This window comes from Pleurodeles waltl, chromosome 8 (assembly GCF_031143425.1).
Source record: "Pleurodeles waltl isolate 20211129_DDA chromosome 8, aPleWal1.hap1.20221129, whole genome shotgun sequence".
Classification (NCBI taxonomy): Eukaryota; Metazoa; Chordata; class Amphibia; order Caudata; family Salamandridae; genus Pleurodeles; species Pleurodeles waltl.
Window position 1 is genome coordinate 1,385,628,425 of NC_090447.1, and position 23,097 is coordinate 1,385,651,521.

Below are 23,097 nucleotides of genomic sequence, written 5' to 3' on the forward strand. Positions count from 1 at the left end.
TGAATGAGCATGATCAAATGATAATTGTGAGAAGGAAATGGAGGAGTCAAAGGTAGTTTACTAGGACGTTAAAAGAATAACCAAACTAAACAATCCAAAGATCTTGATAGTTTTAAGTTAGTCTTTTCTGCTCTCCAAGAAAGAGTGCCACAGTGTCTAGCCTGGGTATTGTACAAAGGTATGAAATCCACACCAAAGTGGCTTCAAAGCTAGTGCACCAAAAGTCGCCATATGAGAATGTTGTCGTCCTTCAAAGTGACCAGGGAGCTTTTTGGGAAAAAGCAGTGTGAATGTTCATGATGTATCCAAAGATAGGGCGGATCTTTCAAATGAGCAATGAATGTTTCATTAGGTATTTGTGCTATTCAAATACTATTCACCCAATCTGGGTGTGCTTTACATGTATATTCAATGTGTTGGTAGCCTTCGAAATCAAGGAAGCCTCCCCCTATGCACAGCCATTATAGTACAATGATTGCTTTTATGTTACTATTCTCAAATCAATTTTTTCTCTTTATATTTCAATTAAGTATCACACTTTTCAAACTTTTTTTGTCTTAGGGCCTAATTCACAAAGGTAAACTTACACCTTTGTGTAAGTTTACACTGGCTGTAGTAAATCTACTACTGTTCTGTATTTACAGACTACAGGTGTAATTTTACTACAATGTAATTTTACTACTAGTAAACTTGCACTTGTAGTTTGTGAATACCAAAACAGTGGTATCATTTACATAAGCAAGTGTAAATTACACAAAAGTGTACACTTACCTAACTTTACTACTATTGTGGGGCCTTATTCGCAAAGGTAAACTTACAAATTTGGTGTAAGTTTACTTTTTTTGCTATTCACATACTATGAGTGTAGTTTTACGTGTAGTATCTTTATGACTGCAGAAAATTCAGCACTTTAAAAAGACAGTCTCTGTAGTTGTAAAAATACTACACATAAAACTACACTCGTAGTTTATGAACAGCAAAATAAAATGTACACTTACACCAAAAGTGTAGGTTTACCTTTGTGATAAAGGCCCTTGGTGTTCACAAACTACATGTGCAATTTTACTACTAGTGATTGTATGAGTGTACTGCCTCTAAGAGAGACCTACCGCCTAGACATGGGACTTACCCAGACTAGGGCCTCTGTTAAAAGGTCTGCTCTCCAAACAAGCTACTTAGATGACTGACTGGCTCCATCTCACCTGGAAAGCAACTGGGTTCGGGGTTTGAGGTGCAGGAAGATGGACTAAACATAGGGGTAAGTAAATTAGCCCTTCAGATCACAAAGACTGTGCCCTAAGGAGCATTCACGTGTACGTCCCATTAATATACAAAGACAAAGGGCCTGATTTAGAGTTTGGCGAATGGTTACTCCATCACAAATGTGACTGATATCCTGTCTGCCATATTACAATTCCAATAGGGTATAATGGGATCGTAATGCATCAGATGAGATAGCCGTCATGTTTGTGACGGAGTAACTCCATCCACCAAACTCTAAATCAGGCCCAAAGTGTGAAACCACTTGGACACATTACTAGTACTCTGTGTAGTCTCACTTACAAGTTGTTCCCATATTTATGGTATGTTACATAAAATTAAAATTTTCCTTATGATTTACTAAAGGTTTGTTAGCAGGAACTCTAGAGACCAAACAATATACTTCTTTTCATGCATGCGCTGGAAAGTTGGTTTAATAAGTCATTAAATTGTGCTGCATACCATTTCTGGATAAAGTACTGTTTCAAAGTGAAGTTTGGGAAAACGTTATCAACAAGTGTGAATGACATCTAAAAATGTATTTATAATATTTCAGTAACCAAAACAAACACATTTTGCATAAACTAAGAATTGTATAAGATCAATTGCCTGTGCACGGTTTTACTTGAATACTGTAACTGTACCTTTCATGCAAACCTTTAAGCAATCTGCGATGTCTGTGTTTGAACCCTGAATAATGCAGCGGGAGAACCACCTGCAATGAGATTATAGATACAATTTAATGGTTACATATATTTAATCAATTTAATACAGTAGTTTCCCTAAGAAGATTTAACAATGCTGCATACGTAAAAGAGTAAGGTAATTAACCGAAATGCAGCACTGAGTCCTATAGATCATGTTACCTGAAAAAACTATGTGCAAATTGTCAGGCTCTCTGGAAATGCTCAATAACTAATGCTCAGATTACTTAAAGGTGATCTTCATTACTTACAGTCTCCTTTCTCATCCCAGTACCTAAAAAGCATGAGGAGTGTCAGTTCCTTCAAGACATTCTTCTTTAGCAAGGCAAACATTTGCTCTTTTCCCATTCCAGACCACTCCTTTTTGGTGGAGATTCAATGAGATGTGATTGGAGTAATTCTGTTCGCAAGTCTGGAGAATGAGGGGCAATGGGCATCCTTTTACTATCTTTTTATTCTCAGCACAACAAAGGGGGTTTGTAGGTGCATTTTAACTTGCTTAAGAGAAAATACAAAGGAGATAAAGGACCTAAAGTTACCAGTTCCCTGACATCTTTCTGGGAAAGCTTGCACAATTAGTTTTCGGGTTTTGGATGTACTATTTTCGATACACGGTGGGGGAACCAGAAACATCTTCTTTTGCAAACTGAAACATCTTGGGTCAAACCCTAGACACAGTACTTCATAAGGTACACAAAGGTTATAATTTCAGTGACTTTGAGTGAGATTTTGCTTTTATGACATATTTGGTTAGCATTTCAGTATTTCAATTTTTAGCTTAACCTTTTTCATTGTTTCAGTTTTTTTGCTTTTTTTAATCAATATTTTGTTATGTTTACTTTTTTGAATTACTACACTAATTTCTTGAATCATTGATATTAATTACCATCAGTGGAGATAAAGCATACTGCTAATCTTAAAGTGGAGCTTTGACAAATTCATTTGCTATATTGGGACAGAACTTCATGCTAGGCATGGATAAATCTGTTTCTAATGTAGTTAATAGCTTATTTGCCATAGTTAAGATGTATCTTGCAAGGAGGGTGTTTATTAAGACTTCTGCTACAGCATAATGCAAAAGGAGTGGAGTTTACTGGACTGTGTAATCAATTCAATTATTTTTGTTGTCGTGGGGTATTTGGTGACGAATGCAAACACACCCAACCGCCTTACTCTAGAGTAACAGTTATAAAATAGCTATATTTTAAATATGCTGATGTAAAAATGTTTGTAAAAGAACATATTCTGTAAAGCATACATCATTGTTACACAGAGAGCTATAAATAGTCATTAATTTGGCGGTTTAGTATTGCACCCAATATGTCACCTGATGATCATAGGTGAACACTGAAAGAAAGAGAGCATATCCATAAGGATGTATAGTGAGAAAGTAGGTTCCAATCAAATGAGAGAATATAAACTCCCATTCAGTATTACTCTATCACTGCTCCTGTTTTGGTGGCATTAGGGACAAGATGAAACTTGTCGAGAGCGTTTACACTGAAGGAGGTTTCTGAAAAGGAGGTAGTTATGTTCCTCAGTCAGGTTAGGGGGTTCAAAATATTCTACAGTTTATGAGGCTGAACACCCAGGGACATGTGCTGTGTAGAGTTTAGTTGAGTAGGCAGAAATAAAGGGGTTCTAGAACAGAACACTGGAAAGTGGGAGCAGTGGAGTCTAGAAGTGAACTGTGGAGGGGGCACTCATTGGATCACAGATAAAGCTAGTGGGGTCACACACACACACACACACACACATATATATATATATATATATATATATATATATATATATATATATATATATATGTATATATATAAATATATATATATATGTGTATATATATGGAAAATGTCACTTACCCAGTGACTCTGCAGCGACTAATGCCACGAACAGATGTACACTGGGTAAGTGACATTTTCCGTTCGATGGCATGTGTAGCTGCAGATACACATGCTGTGCATAGACTAGTAAGCAGTTATCTCCCCAAAAGCGGTGGTTCAGCCTGTAGGAGTTGAAGTAGTTTGAAATAATGTTCTTAATACAGCTTGACCTACTGTTGCTTGTTGTGCAGTTAGCACATCTACACAGTAGTGCTTGGTAAATGTATGAGGCGTAGACCATGTTGCTGCCTTACATATTTCGTTCATTGGAATATTTCCTAGAAAGGCCATGGTAGCACCTTTCTTTCTGGTTGAGTGTGCCTTTGGTGTAATAGGCAGTTCTCTTTTAGCTTTAAGATAGCAGGTTTGAATGCACTTAACTATCCATCTAGCAATGCCTTGTTTTGAAATTGGATTTCCTGTATGAGGTTTTTGAAAGGCGATAAATAGTTGTTTTGTCTTTCGAATTAGTTTTGTTCTGTCGATGTAGTACATTAGTGCTCTTTTGATGTCTAATGTATGTAGTGCTCTTTCGGCTACAGAATCTGGCTGTGGGAAGAACACTGGTAATTCTACCGTTTGATTTAAGTGGAACGGTGAGATTACTTTTGGTAAAAATTTAGGATTGGTCCGTAGAACAACTTTATTTTTGTGTATTTGAATAAATGGTTCTTGAATGGTAAATGCTTGAATTTCACTCACTCTTCTTAGAGATGTGATGGCAATTAAAAATGCAACTTTCCACGTTAAGTATTGCATTTCACAAGAGTGCATGGACTCAAAAGGTGGACCCATGAGTCGTGTTAGGACAATGTTGAGGTTCCATGAAGGAACTGGTGGTGTTCTTGGTGGTATAATTCTCTTTAGGCCTTCCATAAACGCCTTTATGACTGGTATCCTAAACAATGAAATTGAGTGCGTAATTTGTAGGTACGCAGAAATTGCCGTAAGATGTATTTTAATGGAAGAGAAAGCTAGGTTAGATTTTTGCAAATGTAGTAAGTATCCTACTATTTCTTTTGCAGATGCGTGTAAAGGTTGAATTTGATTATTATGGCAGTAATAAACAAATCTTTTCCACTTATTTGCATAACTGTGTCTAGTGGTAGGTTTTCTAGCCTGTTTTACGACCTCCATACATTCCTGTGTGAGGTCTAAGTGCCCGAATTCTAGGATTTCAGGAGCCAAATTGCTAGATTCAGCGATGCTGGATTTGGATGTCTGATCTGTTGTTTGTGTTGTGGTAACAGATCTGGTCTGTTTGGCAGTTTGATATGAGGTACTACTGAAAGGTCTAGTAGTGTTGTGTACCAAGGTTGCCTTGCCCATGTTGGTGCTATTAGTATGAGTTTGAGTTTGTTTTGACTCAACTTGTTTACTACTGTAGATATGGAAGAAGTGGGAGAGGGGGAAAAGCGTACGCAAATATCCCTGACCAGTTCATCCATAGTGCATTGCCCTGAGACTGATGTTGTGGGTACCTGGATGCTAAGTTTTGGCATTTTGAGTTTTCTTTTGTTGCAAATAGATCTATTTGTGGCGTTCCCCACATTCTGAAGTAAGTGTTCAGTATTTGGGGGTGAATTTCCCATTCGTGGATCTGTTGGTGATCCCGAGAGAGATTGTCTGCTAACTGATTCTGAATCCCTGGAATAAATTGTGCTATGAGGCGAATGTGGTTGTGAATCGCCCAATGCCATATTTTTTGTGTTAGGAGACACAACTGTGTCGAGTGTGTTCCTCCCTGTTTGTTTAGGTAATACATTGTTGTCATGTTGTCTGTTTTGACAAGAGTGTATTTGTGGGTTATTATGGGTTGAAATGCTTTCAGAGCTAGAAATACCGCTAACAGTTCTAAGTGGTTTATATGAAACTGTTTTTGGTGAATGTCCCATTGTCCTTGGATGCTGTGCTGATCGAGGTGTGCTCCCCACCCTGTCATGGATGCATCTGTCGTTATTACGAATTGTGGCACTGGGTCTTGAAAAGGCCGCCCTTGGTTTAAATTTATACTGTTCCACCATTGAAGCGAGATGTATGTTTGGCGGTCTATCAACACCAGATCTAGAAGTTGACCCTGTGCCTGTGACCACTGTGATGCTAGGCACTGTTGTAAGGGCCGCATGTGCAACCTTGCGTTTGGGACAATGGCTATGCATGAGGATATCATGCCTAGGAGTTTCATTACTAATTTGACCTGTATCTTTTGGTTTGGATACATGGCTTGTATGACATTTTGGAATGTTTGGACTCTTTGTGGACTTGGAGTGGCAATTCCTTTTACTGTGTTGATTGTTGCTCCTAGGTATTGCTGTGTTTGACACGGCAGAAGGTGTGACTTTGAGTAATTGATTGAGAAACCTAGTTTGTGTAGGGTTTGTATGACGTAATTTGTGTGTTGTGAACACTGTTTTTGCGTGTTGGTTTTGATTAACCTATCGTCTAGGTACGGGAACACATGTATTTGCTGCCTTCTGATATCTGCAGCTACTACTGCTAGACATTTTGTAAAAACTCTTGGCGCAGTTGTTATTCCGAATGGCAACACTTTGAATTGGTAATGTATCCCTTGGAATACAAACCTTAGGTACTTCTTGTGTAAAGGATGTATTGGTATATGGAAATATGCATCCTTTAGATCCAGTGTTGTCATGTAGTCTTGTTGTTTGAGCAGTGGGATTACTTCTTGTAATGTAACTATGTGAAAATGGTCTGATTTGATGTATGTATTTACTATTCTGAGATCTAGTATGGGTCTTAGAGTTTTGTCTTTTTTGGGTATCAGAAAGTACAGTGAGTAAACTCCTGTGTTTAGTTCTTGTTTTGGTACTAACTCTATCGCTTCTTTTTGGAGCAATGCTTGAACTTCTAGTCCTAGAAGATTTATATGTTGTTTTGACATATTGTGTGTTTTCGGTGGAATGTTTGGAGGGAATTTGATAAATTCTATGCAATAACCATGCTGGATAATTGCTAAGACCCAAGTGTCTGTTGTTATTTCCTCCCAATGTTTGTAAAACTTGGTTAGTCTCCCCCCCACAGGTGTTATGTGTTGGGGATTTGTGACCTTGAAGTCACTGTTTGTTTGGAGGAGTTTTGGGACTTTGGAACCTTCCTCTGTTCCTTTGAAATTGTCCCCCTCTATATTGTCCCCGAAAACCTCCCCGCTGATACTGGCTCTGGTAAGTGGGCTTTGTTTGTGAGGCTGTGGCTTCTGTGGTTTGCCCTCGAAACCCCCCTCGAAATTGTGTCTTTCGAAATGTGCCTCTGCTCTGTGGGGAGTAGAGCGCGCCCATGGCTTTGGCCGTGTCAGTGTCTTTTTTAAGTTTTTCGATCGCAGTGTCCACCTCCGGCCCAAACAACTGCTGTCCGTTGAATGGCATATTCAGCACAGCTTGCTATATCTCTGGTTTAAATCCTGATGTACGCAGCCATGCATGTCTCCTTATTGTTACAGCTGTGTTGACAGTTCTAGCAGCTGTGTCTGCAGCATCCATTGCTGACCGTATCTGATTATTTGAGATACCCTGTCCTTCTTCTACTACTTGCTGCGCTCTCTTTTGGAACTCCTTGGGTAAATGTTCAATAAGGTGTTGCATCTCATCCCAATGGGCCCTATCATATCTGGCTAGCAAAGCTTGCAAATTTGCAATACGCCACTGGTTTGCTGCCTGTGCCGCCACCCTTTTGCCTGCAGCATCGAATTTTCGACTTTCTTTATCTGGAGGTGGTGCATCTCCTTAAGTATGAGAGTTGGCTCTTTTGCGCGCTGCTCCCACTACAACAGAGTCTGGTGTTAGCTGTTGTGTAATGTACACTGGGTCTGTTGGTGGCGGTTTATATTTTTTATCTACTCTTGGAGTAATGGCTCTCCCTTTAACAGGCTCCTCAAACACTTGTTTGGAGTGTTTTAGCATTCCGGGTAGCATAGGAAGACTCTGATATTGGCTGTGTGTGGACGACAGTGTATTAAAAAGAAAGTCGTCTTCAATGGGCTCTGAATGAAGGCTGACATTATGAAATGCAGCTGCTCTTGACACCACTTGTGCGTAGCCTGTACTATCCTCTGGTGGCGATGGTTTAGCTGGATAGCATTCTGGACTATTGTCTGACACTGGTGCGTCATAAAGGTCCGATGCGTCAGGGTCATTTTGACTCATTCCTGTATGAGTTGGGGATTGCATCATTGGTGGAGTGGCTACCGGTGATGGTTGCGGAGAGTGATGTGGGGATGGTGTTACTTGTTTAGCCACCTTTGCGTGTGGCTGTTTGTCTTTGTCTTGGAAGGCAAGCTTGCATTTCATTTTGACTGGAGGAAGAGTGCTGATCTTCCCTGTATCTTTTTGAATAAAGAGCCGTCTTTGTGTGTGATCTGGCTCTATTGCCTGTAATTCCTGTCCAAATCTATGTGTCTTCATTTGTGTGGACAGTCCTTGTTCCTCAGTGTAGGAACTTGTTTTCGGTTCCAAGGCCGGATATTTCGGTATCGAAACCTTTTCGGCTGCTTTTTTCGGCTCCGACGAAACCTTTTTTACTTTCGGCGTCGTGCTCTCTCGGTGCCGACCCGTTTCGGTGCCGGTGTCTCGGTGCCGAATCTTCTCTGAGCCACTATCTCGGGCCCGAGATTGCTGTGTGCCGGTATCTCGACCGGAGTTTTTCGGTGCCGATGAACGGTCACCTACTTTTCGGGTTAAGCCATGGCCTGTTGGCGGTGGCGTCCCCTGGGCTTTAGCGCTTTTCTCGTGAGTTTTTGTTTTCGACGTCTTACTCACGGTTTTCGGCGTTTCCTCGGGATCGATCTCTTCAGAGTCCGACTCCTGGGTGGAGAATTTTTCTTCCTCCTCCTCGAAACGCTCTTGTCCTGTCGTCGCCGACGCCATTTGCAGTCTTCTTGCTCTTCGGTCCCTGAGTGTCTTCCTGGACCGAAACGCTCGACAGGCCTCACAAGTATCCCTCCTTGTGTTCTGGTGACAAACACAAGTTACAGACCAGATGTTGATCTGTATATGGATACTTGTTATGGCATTCTGGACAGAAGCGGAATGGGGTCCGTTCCATCAGCCTTGAAGAGACACGTGGCCGGGCCGACCAGGCCGACCAGGCCCCGACGGGGATGGAAGAAAACCCCGAAGGGCCACCGGAGCTCTTCTTAATTCGGTGTCGATCTGTTGTAACTAACCCGATACCGAACGCAAACAATACCAACGATTTTTCCGAGATTCTAACTAACTTTCCGACCTGAAACACGGAGCGAAAAGGAACACGTCCGAACCCGATTGCGGAAAAAAAACAATCTAAGATGGAGTCGACGCCCATGCGCAATGGAGTCGAAATGGGAGGAGTCCCTCGGTCTCGTGACTCGAAAATACTTCTTCAAAGAAAAACAACTTGTAACACTCCGAGCCCAACACCAGATGGCGGGATGTGCACAGCATGTGTATCTGCAGCTACACATGCCATCGAACATATATATATATATAAAATGTCACTTACTCAGTGTACATCTGTTCGTGGCATGTTCCGCTGCAGATTCACATGCTATGCATAGTCCTGCCATCTAGTGTTGGGCTCGGAGTGTTACAAGTTGTTTTTCTTCTAAGAAGTGTTTTCGAGTAAGGGGATCGAGTGACTCCTCCTCTACGGCTCCATTGCGCATGGGCATCGACTCCATGTTGGATTGTTTTCCCGCAGAGGGTGAGGTAGGAGTGATAGAGTATAAAGTAAAGAGATGTCCATGCAAATGGAATAAAGATATACATTCATATGTGCAAATGAGTGTTTTAACTTAAACGGCTACAGGCTCCCCGGGAGGCGGGAGGGCGCAAGTGAATCTGCAGCGGAACATATCACGAACAGATGTACACTGGGTAAGTGATATTTTCCGTTTGATGGCATGTGTAGCTGCAGATACACATGCTATGCACAGATTACAAAGCAGTTTTGCCTCCCATAAGCGGTGGTCAGCCTGTAGGAGTTGAAGTTGTTTGAAATAGTGTTCTCAGTACAGCCTGTCCTACTGTGGCCTGTTGTGTCGCTAACACATCTACACAGTAATGCTTGGTAAATGTATGGGGTGTTGACCAAGTGGCTGCTTTGCAGATTTCTGTCATTGGTATATTTCCTAAAAAATCCATTGTTGCCCCTTTTTTCCTGGTGGAATGTGCTTTTGGTGTTACTAATAGCTGCCTTTTAGCTTTTTTACTATCCATCTAGCTAGTCCTTGCTTTGAGATAGGGTTACCAGTATGTGGTTTCTGGGATGCCACAAATAACCGTTTGGTTTTCCTAAATGATTTAGTTCTATCAATGTAATACATTCTAGCTCTTTTAATGTCCAATGTATACAGCGCTCTTTCTGCTACAGTCTGGCTGTGGGAAGAAGATTGGGAGTTCCACTGTTTGATTGATATGAAACGGTGATATCACCTTTGGTAGAAACTTTGGGTTTGTTTGAAGTACCACTTTGTGTTTGTGTACTTGTATGAACGGTTCTTGAAAAGTGGAAGCTTGGATTTCACTAACTCTTCTTATTGAAGTAATTGCAACTAGGAATGCAACTTTCCATGTTAGGTATTGAATCTAACATGAATGCATAGGTTCAAATGGTGGACCCATGAGTCGTGTGAGTACAATATTTAGATTCCACAAAGGCACTGGGGGTGTTCTTGGTGGTATGATGCGTTTTAGTCCTTCCATAAAGGCTTTGATAACAGGGACCCTAAATAGAGAGGTGTGTTGTATATTTTGCAAATACGCTGAAATAGCAATGAGATGTATTTTGATGGATGAGAAGGCCAAATTAGCTTTTTGCAGATGAAACAAGTAACCAAGCAAGTAACCAACAATGTCTTGTATTGACGCTGAAAGAGGGGCAATCTGCTCAGATAAACAGTAAAACACAAACCTTTTCCATTTGTTCACATAACACTGCCTGGTAGTGGGTTTTCTTGCTTGTTTAATTACTTCCATACATTCTGTTGGAAGATGTAGATATCCAAAGTCTAAGACTTCAGGAGCCAAATTGCTAGATTGAGTATTTCGGGATCTGGATGCCTGATCAGTTGCTTGTTTTGCGTTAACAGATCTGGTCTGTTGGGGAGTTTGATGTGTGGTACCACTGACAGATCTAACAGTGTTGTGTACCAGGATTGACGTGCCCACGTTGGTGCCATAAATATGGGTTTGAGTTTGTTTTGACGCAGTTTTTTGACTAGAAATGGAATGAGTGGGAGAGGGGGAAAAGCATAAGCAAATATCCCTAACCAGTTGATCGACAGAGCATTGCCCCTGGATAGAGGGGGTGGGAACCTGGATGCGAAGTTTCGGTATTTGGCGTTTTCGCTGGTGGCGAATAGGTCTATGTCTGGTGTTCCCCAGTGATGAAAGTATGTCTGAAGCACTTGGGGATGAATTTACCACTCATGTGTTTGTTGATGATCTCAGCTGAGAACATCTGCCAATTGGTTGTGTATCCCTGGAATGTATTGTGCTAGCAGGTGAATGTTGTTGTGTATTGCTCAATGCCAAATATTTTGTGCTAGAAAGGACAGATGAGTGGGTCCCTCCTTGTTTGTTTAGGTAATACATTGTAGTCATGTTGTCTGTCTTGATAAGAATGTGTTTGTGAATGAGAAGAGGCTGAAAGGCTCTCAGTGCTAGGAATATGGCTAGCAAATCTAGGTGATTTATGTGAAGTTGTTTGTGTTTGGTGTCCCATTGTCCATGAATGTTGTGATTGTTGAGGTGTGCTCCACACCCAATCATTGATGCATCTGTTGTAAGTATGGTCTGAGGCACAGGGTCTTGAAATGGCCACCCTTTGTTTAGATTTGTGGAATTCCACCACTGAAGTGATATGCATGTTTGGCGGTCTATCAACACTAGATCTTGAAGCTGACCGTGTGCCTGTGACCATTGTTTTGCAAGGCACTGTTGTAAAGGCCGCATGTTTAATCTTGCATTTGGGACAATGGCGATGCATGATGCCATCATGCCCAACAGTTTCATTACAAATTTGACTGGGTACTGTTGGTTTGTGTGAATTTGTGGTACTACATTGTGGAATGCTTGCACTCTTTGTGGACTTGGGCTTGCAAGTGTTGTTTGCGTATTTAGTGTGGCTCCTAAATACTGTTGAATTTGAGCAGGTGGGATTTATGGTAGTTTATAGAGAACCCTAGAGTGTGTAGGGTTTGTATTACATAATGTGTATGGTTTTGACAATGTGTAGGACTGTTGGATTTTATTAGCCAATCGTCCAGATATGGGAAGACATGAATGTGTTGCCTTTCTAGGTAGATTAAAAAAAGAGAGGGATAGGGAGGGGTTATGGTCCAGTGTATGTCCTCCCAACAAAGCTATGAAAAATATAATACACTGTTCCAATTAGAAAGAAGGGAACACTATACATATACAATTACATATAATACAGGACTCACGGACCCGGGTAGGTTCTTCGACGGTCTCGGCAGCATTGCAAACCTAAACTGCGCCTGACCATTGGTCTACGTGGTCCTATGGAGCGCACTCCCCTAATTGGGGTTGAGCCATAGTTAGGAATCATATGTTCCCGACTGATGTAAGTGATTGGATATTTTTCTTGGTTATCAGTAACTCATATACTTCGATTTAGAAGGCACACTTGTCCTCTATGATTAGGAGATATCGATAGTCAACTAGGTCCTGACGAAGCATCAATGGACCCTTATGGGCCACTAGGATGCAAAACATGTTGACCCATCAAAAGGGTTGGTTTGAAAATTGTCCGACCTCCCTCCCACTCATTTTTCTATAGAGTGATTGATCATTATTTCTGTTTCACTCTTTTTTTACTATACCTTTTTAATATTGGTCCCTATCTTACATTTGGTTTAATAAATCATTTACCCATTGGAGGTTTCGAGAGCCAATTTTATTCTCTTTCTGTTTCGATCTCCTTCTTTTCCCTACTCAATCCTGGGGTCATGGCACCATCATTGTAAAAGATCTCCGGCAAAGAGCCCCCCCATTTGGGGTGGTGTCCGTCAGACATTGCAGCGCCGGTCTGACGAGGAGCTGTACCTCTTGGATGTGTGAGGTTATTTGCTCCTAAATTTTAGGACTCCCATGAGTGTTCCCTTCTTTCTAATTGGAACACTATTATATTTTTCATAGCCTTCCTAGGTAGGCCGCAACTACCGCCAGGCATTTTGTAAATACTCTGGGAGCTGTTGTTATCCCAAAGGGTAACACTTTGAACTGGTAATGTTTTCCCTGTATTACAAACCTGAAATATTTTCTGTGCGCTGGATGGATGGGTATGTGAAAATACGCATCCTTGAGGTCTAATGTTGCCTTGAAATCTTGCTGTTGTAGCAGTGGGACTACAGCTTGTAGTGTTACCATGTGAAAGTGTTCTGATAGGATGTAAAGATTGAGAGTTCTGAGATCTAATATTGGTCTCAAGGTTCCATTTTTTGGGGGAATAAGGAAGTATAGGGAGTAAACCCCTGTTCCTACCTGATTTTGTGGTACAAGCTCTATGGCTTGTTTGAGTAATAGTGATTGTACTTCTTCTTGCAACATGGAGATGTGTTGGGAGGAGAGTTTGTGGAGGTACGTCTGGGGGAATTTGTGCCAATTCTATGCAATAACCATTGCGGATAATAGACAATACCCAGTTGTCTGTTGTAATGGGTATCCAATTGTTGTGGAACGTCTGCAGTCTTCCTCCCACAAATGAGGTGTGATTTGGGACGAGATGGAGAGAGTCACTGTTTTGGCTGTGAGGCTTGTTTTGTTGGCTGATATTTTCCCCTACCTCTGGGGAATCGGCTTTTATAATTTCCTCCAACCCCACCTCGTTGGTATTGAGGCTGGTAAGATGATTTGGATTGTGAGGTGGATGCCTCAGGTGTTTGCGCTCTAAAACCACCCCTGTATTGAGGTTTTCGAAATGAACCTCTGTATTGCGTGGTATACAGAGCACCCATAGCTTTAGCGGTGTCTGAGTCTTTTTTCATCTTTTCAATGGCCGTATCTACTTCAGGGCCAAAAAGCTGTTTTTCATTGAATGGCATATTAAGGACAGCCTGCTGAATTTCAGGCTTAAACCCTGACCACCGAAGCCATGCGTGTCTCAGAATAGTAACAGCAGCATTGATTGTCCTAGCTGCTGTGTCTGCTGAATCCAGGGCTGATCTAATTTGGTTGTTAGTAATAGCCTGCCCTTCCTCGACTATTTGCTGTGCCCTTTTTTGTTGGTCTATGGGAAGATGCTGGATGATATCTTTCATCTCGTCCCAGTGGGCCCTATCATACCTAGCCAATAGCGCTTGGGAGTTGGCTATCCTCCATTGATTGGCTGCTTGCGAGGCTACTTTTTTGCCAGCAGCATCGAATTTCCTGCTCTCCTTGTCCGGTGGTGGTGCATCACCAGATGACTGAGAGTTGGCCCTTATCCTAGCTGCACTTACAACTACAGAATCAGGAGGCAGTTGTTGAGTAATGAATGCCGGGTCAGAGGGAGGTTTATATTTTTTATCCACTCTGGGAGTGATGATCCTGGCTTTGACTGGCTCTTGAAATATTTGATGTGCATGCTTTAACATGCCTGGAAGCATGTGAAGGGACTGGTAGGTAGTGTGTGTAGAGGATAATGTATTAAAAAGAAAATCATCCTCAAAGGGCTCGCTGTGCATGGCGACATTGTGGTATGAAGCAGCCCTAGCTAGAACTTGAGTGTTTCCAGTGCTATCTTCTGGTGGTGATGGTTTGGAAGGATAGCAGTCTGGGCTGTTATCCGGAATGGGATCTGGATCATAGAGATCCCACGGATCCACATTGTCCTGTTGTGAATCTACAGAGTGTACAGGAGACTGTGCAGGTTTAGGAGTAGTAGGTGGAGAAACAAGCAGGTGAGGTGAATGAGGAGGAGGCTGAGGCTGAGGAGGTGAAAATTGTGGAGGTGGAGATCTTTGCTTAGGTCTTGGCACTTTAGCCGGTGGCTGACCAGTGTCCAATTGTTCTTGAAAGGCCAGCTTCCTCTTAGGCTTCAGACGAGGTGCAGTTATGATCTTGCCAGTGTCTTTATGAATGTGAATTCTGGCTGCCTTTCATCAATGTCCTCCATCTGTGTGAGTTCCTCTGAAAATTTATGGCTTTCTTTAAGTTGTTTCGAAAGTCCATGCTCCTCCGTGTAACTGGGTCTTTTTGGCTCCGAAGCCAGTTTTCTCAGGATGGAAAGCCGGGAGTGGATGTTGACCTCAGCTCAGAAAGCGATTTTCGAGTCTTCGACTTGAAGGGTCGTTGTTTGCCTTCGGAGCCAGTGCTTCGGCTCGAGTCCGAAGGCTTCGGTGGCGTGGCCTTTCTCGGTGCCGAAGTTGTTGCTTGGTCACCGGAGATCTTTTTGCAGGTGGAGCCATGACCTTCTGGCAGTGGCATTCCTGAGGCCTTATGTTTGGGCTTGGATTGGACAGGGCAGGCATACTAACATGCTGTCCTGCCATGACCGGTCTGTCCTCCTCTGACCCCTGCTCGGAATCGGACCCCCGGACCCCCAGACGGAGACTGCGGTGTGCATGATCTCCTCTTCCTCTACGTCCAGATGTTCAGTGCTTTTCGACCCCATTTCCAACCTTTGTGCTCTTCTGTCTCGTAGAGTCTTCTTCGAACAGAAGGATCTGCAGGCCTCACAAGTGTCCTCTCAATGGTCTGGAGAGAGACAGAGATTACAGATGAGATGTTGGTCTGTATATGGAAACTTGGCTTGGCACCGAGGACAGAAGCGAAATGGGGTCCTGTCCATGAGGCTTCCACGTGGTCGGCCCGACCAGGCCCGAGTTGGGCACGGGTGTCCCGAAGGGCGAGTAAAGGAGTTGGATCCGACGGTACCAAAGTGTCGATAAGAGATGATACGCGATCGAAAACAATACCAATGAATTTGGGAGTTTTTAGAACTTCTCCGACTCGAACTACCGGAGCGAAAAGAAACACGTCCGAACCCGATGGCGGAAAGAAAACAATCTAACATGGGGTCGATGCCCATGCGGAATGTAGCTCGATCCCGTGACTCGAAAACACTTCTTCGAAGAAAAACAACGTGTAATACTCCGAGCCCAACACTAGATGGCAGGACTATGCATAGCATGTGTATCTGCAGCTACATATGCCATCAAACATATATATATACACCCACACACACACGCACCCATAAATATGACTTTCTATGAATGTGCGTATATTTATCTGCGTATGTATATTTAGATATGCATGTGTGCACATATACATACAAAGTCATATTTAAACATTTTTAGTAAACATCATGGCTTTGCAATGAAAGGTAGTGGGAGAAATTATAGATCTGATTCACAAAAGCAAACTTACATTTTTGTTTAATTTTGCAAATGTTGCTATTCAGAAAGGGATTTAAGAGTAGTATATTTACAAGTGCGGAGTCTTAGCATATATAAATAAATGTGTGCTGACTCCACACTTGTAAAGATGCTACACATAAATCCCTTTGTGTATAGCAAAAATCATAAATTTATACAAAAGTGCAAGTTTACCTTTGTGAATCAGGCCATATGTGTGTGGCAATGTGCAGAGTTTGTTGCTGCTGTGGCATCTTTAGGCACATTCAGCAACTGTGATGTTGGGGTACAGACAGAACAAATAGAGCTGAAGCATAGGCCCCATCTGGCCCGCTTCTAGAGACACCACTGAGTGGAAGGTCTGTTTCAAGCTGATCCTCCTTGGACACATCCAGTTAAAGTTAATAAATGACCTTTGTCCTTAAAGGTGTGTGGCAATGAGGGAGCAGAGTTGGTAATGCTTCTGAAAACTGAACAATATTGGAAGAGACCAAACGACCAGTTCCTGTGTGCGTTGGATACTACTGAAGCTACTGTTCACAGCAGAAGGAAAAGGCAGCGGTGCCACCTAAACTGTGAGTGCAGTGAATGGATGCTGATTTTTGGACAGTGAAACACAAAGCTTTTGAACCACATTACTTACTAGCGTGGCCCATTGACTTCCGAAGGCTGTGCTGACTACGTGTGCACGTGGTGGAAATTGTGGCTGGAGGAGCTGGGTATGCTGAGCTCTTACAAAAACGAAGAGATGCTTCCCTATGTAAACGCTGACAATGACACATTACATCTGGTGCAATGGGTTTTGGAGGAAGGACCAGTAGCAGTGGTCCTGTTGTTGACGACACATAGGTACAATTAAAGAGGGTTTCAGTCTGGAGATGCACAGATGAAATCTGCTTTCTGTGCTGAAGGAAAAGCACTGGTAACATGCACACAGGGTTAGATTCAGTGTGCACCTACAGTATTTATCGATGATACATACAACAGTAAAATTGAAGGTGGTGATGATGTGTATATCACATTAAATTGAGCACACATGTGTACTACATTGCTGATGTGCACACCAGTGAATTACTGGGTATATTTCTGACTGTTAATTTGATAGTGTGTGTACTGTAGGGTCAACTACATATTTTTAACCAGTAGGTGTGCGTGAGTGGATAGCACTTCATGGATGACTATTTGGACCTTGATCCATCTGTACACCAGTGAACAGCTAAAATGAATTGTACCATGCAGCAAGCATAATGGCATTTATTGCACAGTAGTGCGTGCTTTTTAAGATCACTTTGATGCCCATGCCCTTGGTCTTACCATTCTTAGATTGAGATGATCATTTCTGACTCCTTACCTAGTGCAGTGTTGCAAATCGCGGCAAAAATGAACTGCAATTGAAAATGTGTGTAAACTGAATCTTTTAAAACTGTGTTTGGGGTCCGAAGGCAGAGAAATATTGAAGCAACTGCCATTTTCTTTAGCAGGAAATAAAAAGGTGATTTGGTGGTGGATAGCATCTGCCCTGCAGTTAATTAAGTGGAAGTCAATGTAAGCACAAAGGACAATATGTTTGCATGAGTAGAGGCCGAAAGCTAATTGTTAGAAAGGGGTCTTTTGTTGCAAGTCAGGTTACCCCCTGTACAAGCAAGGACCCTCACTCTAGTCAGGGTAAGTCACACACAATCCAAATTATCCTGTGCCCACCATCTGGTAGTGTGGCACTGAACAGTCAGGCGTAACTTAAAAGGCAATGTGTAAAGTATTTGTGCAATAAATCATGCAATAACACAGTATACCACTACAAAAATACACCAAACAGTATTTAGAAAAATATAGAATATTTATCTGGATAAATGCAGGTAAAAACAATCAAGATTTGATAAGTACACATTGAAATATCACTTTAGAGAAAAAGTCTTTAGTCTTTAAAAAGCAACTGGTGTCTCTTGCAAGCACAAAGTACCTGGTTTGCGTTCAAATTTTCCGCAAGGGACTGCAGAGGAGGAGATGCATGGAAATGGGGAGGTGTGCATCGGTTTCTCCGGTCGCACACAGACGATGTGTCGATAATTTCCGACGCAGGGAAGGCTTTGCGTCAATTTCCGACGCACTGACGTGGATCCTCTTTGGGTTGCAGGGTATTCGGACGCACCGGGGATGATGTGGAGAAATCCTGGGTGTGCAGGACAAAGTCACAGGAGCTGCGTCGATCCGGTGGGCGGTGCGAGGAAATTTCTGTAGCACGGCAGGCACTGCGTCGATTCTTCTCACAGGAAGTCAGACTGCATCGTTCCAGCTCGGCTACACGTCGATCCAGTGGGCCGTGCATCGAAGTTCCGGTCACAACACTGGCGCTGTGTCAATCTCCACTCGGGGAGCCGGGCTGCGTCATTCCGGTTCAACGTGCAGTGATTTTCTCACCGCAGTGCAGGCTATGTGTCTTTTCTGGCAGGCTGTGCGTCAAATTTGCACCGCACAAGGAGTTCTTTGCAGGAGGAAGTCTTTTTGGCCCTGAGACTTCAAGGAACAGAAGGAAAGCTCTATCCAAGCCCTGGGAGAGCACTTCTCTGCAGGGTCTGAGGGCAGCAAGGCAGCAGGGCAACAGCAGGGCAGCAGTCCTTTGCAGAAAAGCAGTCAGGGGAGTCCTTTGGGTAGCCAGGCAGGTCCTGTTGGCAGGTTGCAGGTTCTGGTTCAGAATTTCTTCACCAGTGGTATTTTGTCTAGAAGTGTCTGAATGGTATGGTCAGAGGCCCCGTTTAAATACCCAAATGTGCCTTTGAAGTGGGGGAGACTTCAAAGAGTGGCTTAGAAGCGCACCAGATCCCCTTTCAGTTCCATCCCAGTAAGGGGTTTGGCAGTCCATTGTGTGAGGGCAGGCCATGGCCTTTCAAATGTAAGTGTCAGGCCCTCCATCCTCCCAGCCCAGGAAGACCCATTCAGTATGCAGATGTGTGCAGGTGTTACTGAGCATCCTGTGTTTGGGGTTGTCTGAGTGGAATGCACAAGGGAGCTGTCAACTAACCTCGATTGTAAGGCACTGAAGGATTTAAGTACAGAGAAATGCTCACTTTCTAAAAGTGGCATTTCTAAAATAGTAATATTAAATCCAACTTCACCAGTCAGCAGGATTTTGTATTACCATTCTGGCCATACTAAATGTGACCTTGTTACTCCTTTCAGATCAGAATCTACCACTCAAACAGTATTTGAGGGTAGCCCCAATGTTAGCCTATGAAAGGAGGATGCCCCACTGCAGTGTAAAACAAATTTAGGAGTTCTACACTACCGGGAAATATAAACTACACAGGTATATGTCCTGCCTTTTATCTACACAGCACCCTGCCCTATAGGTTACCTAGGGCCTACCTTAGGGGTGATGTTTATGTAGAAAAAGGGGAGTCTAAGGCTTGGCAAGCACCTTTAAATGCCAAGTTGAATTGGTGGTGAAACTGCACCCACAGGCCTTGCAATGGCAGGCCTGAGGCATGGTTAAGGGGATACCTACGTGGGCGGCACAACCAGTGCTGCAGGCCACTAGTAGCATTTAATTTACAGGCCCTGGGCACAAGCAGTGCACTTGACTAGGTACTTACAAGTAAATTAAATAAGCCAATTGGGTATGAGCCAATGTCACCATGTTTTAAGGAGAGAGCATGTGCACTTTTGCACTGATTAGCAGTGGTAAAGTGCGCAGAGTCCTAAAGCCAGCAAAAATGAGGTCAGAAAAAGAGAAGGAGGAAGGCAAAAGGTTTGGGGGTGACCCTGAAGAAAGGCCATATCCAATACTAATTCACAAGGAAGACGGATGAATTACATGTAAACAATTTCAGACATAATTGGGTAAGGAAATTAAGATGATAGCCATATTAAGCAGATGAATCATATACATGGGGAACCTGATGCCACGTTTAGTGAGATAAAGGTAAATGGAAAAGGGGTGACCGTTATGGAAGAACCCAGAGCGCAGTATGCTCTGACCGGTGAACAGATGGTGTGTGATATGACAGAATTTAAGGATTGCAGCATCCAATCTTGTGTGTGTGTAGCTACAGTAGCAGGGTATTTGCTGGGGTGGCCGCAGCAGCCCCAGCCATGAATAACGTTAGATCCCAATCACCTGGCACAAGTATACCGATGTGTTCTAGAAGAGCTGGGCCTGATAAGGGTTTTATATACAAGATTATTACTACCCCTCTTGAGAACAAGGTGTGGCCAGTAATGTTGTCTCCAAGGGCAGAGTTGAAGAAGGGATTAGAGAAACTGTACAAAGGTGATATGATTGAGCCTACTGAGGCTTCAGAATTGTTTGGCTCTGGTGTTGATGGCCACAACGGCAGCAGGTAGATTAAGAATATCTGACGATCTAATCTTAACCAGAACATGTGAGAAGATTGACACATTCTCAAATATTGGAACTCTCAATAGAGCTCCAGATTTTTTCACCCTCGGTCTCTCCTCTGCATTATCACCAAATAGGGCTCACAGAGAGTTCGGAATCATTGACTTCCTTCATCACTCTGGAGTCTGTGTACAGATTTTTCTGCATGCCTTTCACATTTGCCTCCGCAAGCGGTATTTCAGAGAGGTTAGAAAAAGTTGGTGGCGAAAATCTCTAATGTTACATACTTTCAGGACAACATTCTGGTGAATGACAGAGTGCTGTGACAGGTGTTAGATGCGTTGAAAGAAAAGTGGACTGATTCAAGAGGGATTAGTGTACAACTGGGACTAGATTGTTCGATGGGTCACCATATTGACCAAAATTACATTCCACTCAAGTAAAATTTAGTGAGTGCAACTCAAGATGTCCATTTATTGGACTGGCAGAATATTACAGCAAGTTTAAAGCAAATTGTCCTACGAAAACTAGCAGAGTAAGTAGTTTACTGAAGAAGGACACCAGATTTGTGTGGTGGTATGAATGTTGGTATGACTTTGCTAGATCTACCACAAAGATGCCTGCTACTGTAGTTACTGATGTTAATAACTATGGATTGATGGCTGTCCTTTCAGGTGCAGGACAAAAAGAAAGCTGCATATGCATCAAGACCACTGAAGGCAGCTGAAGGGAATTATTTTGTTGCTTCCTACTGGAATTTCACACATTTCTATGTGAGTGGCACTGAATTCCAGATCCAAACTGATCAAACATCTTTTGTAATGAAAATGTCACTTACCCAGTGTACATCTGTTCGTGGCACCAGTCGCTGGAGATTCACATGTTCTGCATAGCTCGCCATCTGGTGTTGGGTCGGAGTGTTGCAAGTTGTTTTTCTTCGAAGAAGTCTTTCGAGTCACGGGACCGAGTGACTCCTCCTTCTGTCTCCACTGCGCATGGGCGTGGACTCCATCTTCGATTGTTTTCCCCGCAGAGGGTGAGGTAGGAGTTGTGTTGTAGTAATAGTGCCCATGCAATGGAGTGACTAAGTATGTACCTATTTAAGGTTAAAATAATATATATACAAATGTACAAAGTTGAAGCTAACTTCCGAACTGCTACAGGCTCCCGGGGAGGCGGGTGGGCACATGTGAATCTCCAGCGACTGATGCCACGAACAGATGTACACTGGGTAAGTGACATTTTCAGTTCGATGGCATCTGTCGCTGTAGATACACATGTTCTGCATAGACTAGTAAGCAGTTATCTCCCCAAAAGCGGTGGCTCAGCCTGTAGGAATGGAAGTGGTTTGAAATAATGTTTTTAACACGGCTTGACCTACTGTGGCTTGCTGTGCGGATAGCACGTCTACACAGTAGTGCTTGGTGAACGTGTGTAGCATAGACCATGTGGCTGCCTTACATATTTCTTGCATTGGGATGTTTCCTAGAAAGGCCATGGTAGCACCTTTTTTTCTGGTTGAGTGTGCCCTTGGTGTAATGGGCAGTTGTCGTTTTGCTTTAAGGTAGCAGATTTTGATGCATTTAACTATCCATCTGGCTATACCTTGTTTTGATATTGGGTTTCCTGCATGAGGTTTTTGGAATGCAATAAATAGTTGTTTAGTCTTTCTGATGTTCTTCGTTCTGTCAATGTAGTACATTAATGCTCTTTTGACATCTAATGTATGTAGTGCCCTCTCAGCTACGGAATCTGGCTGTGGGAAGAACACTGGTAGTTCCACTGTTTGATTTAGGTGGAACGGTGAAATAACCTTTGGTAAAAATTTAGGATTAGTCCTTAGGACGACTTTGTTTTTGTGTAGTTGTATAAAAGGTTCTTGTATTGTAAACGCCTGAATTTCGCTTACTCTTCTTAGAGATGTAATGGCGATGAGAAATGCAACCTTCCAGGTTAGGAACTGTATTTCGCAAGAGTGCATGGGTTCAAAAGGTGGACCCATGAGTCTTGTTAAGACAACATTTAAGTTCCATGAAGGAACAGGTGGTGTTCTTGGTGGTATAATTCTTTTAAGGCCTTCCATGAATGCTTTAATGACTGGTATCCTATATAGGGAAGTTGAATAGGTAGTCTGCAGGTATGCAGATATTGCTGCAAGGTGTATTTTAATGGAAGAGAAGGCTAGGTTAGATTTTTGTAAGTGAAGCAAGTAACCCACTACATCCTTTGGAGTTGCGTGTAAAGGTTGGATCTGATTATGATGGCAGTAGCAAACAAACCTCTTCCATTTACTTGCATAGCAGTGCCTAGTGGACGGCCTTCTGGCTTGCTTTATGACTTCCATACATTCTTGGGTAAGTTGTAAGTGTCCGAATTCTAGGATTTCAGGAGCCAGATTGCTAGATTCAGCGATGCTGGATCTGGATGTCTGATCTGTTGGTTGTGTTGTGTTAACAGATCCGGCCTGTTGGGCAATTTGATGTGGGGTACTACTGAGAGGTCTAGCAGTGTTGTGTACCAGGGTTGCCTTGCCCAAGTTGGTGCTATTAATATGAGTTTGAGTTT

At 42.7% G+C, this 23,097-nt stretch overlaps 1 protein-coding gene across 1 annotated transcript in view; it reads right to left on the minus strand.

Annotated features, from left to right (window-relative positions):
* The window catches only part of PIWIL4 (piwi like RNA-mediated gene silencing 4), a 424,835-nt gene that overhangs the window by 98,989 nt on the left and 302,749 nt on the right, over positions 1 to 23,097 (minus strand). The window contains exon 16 of the mRNA XM_069202421.1: positions 1,905 to 1,975. Coding sequence (XP_069058522.1) covers positions 1,905 to 1,975 — 71 coding nt within the window. The remainder of the gene's footprint in view (positions 1 to 1,904; positions 1,976 to 23,097) is intronic.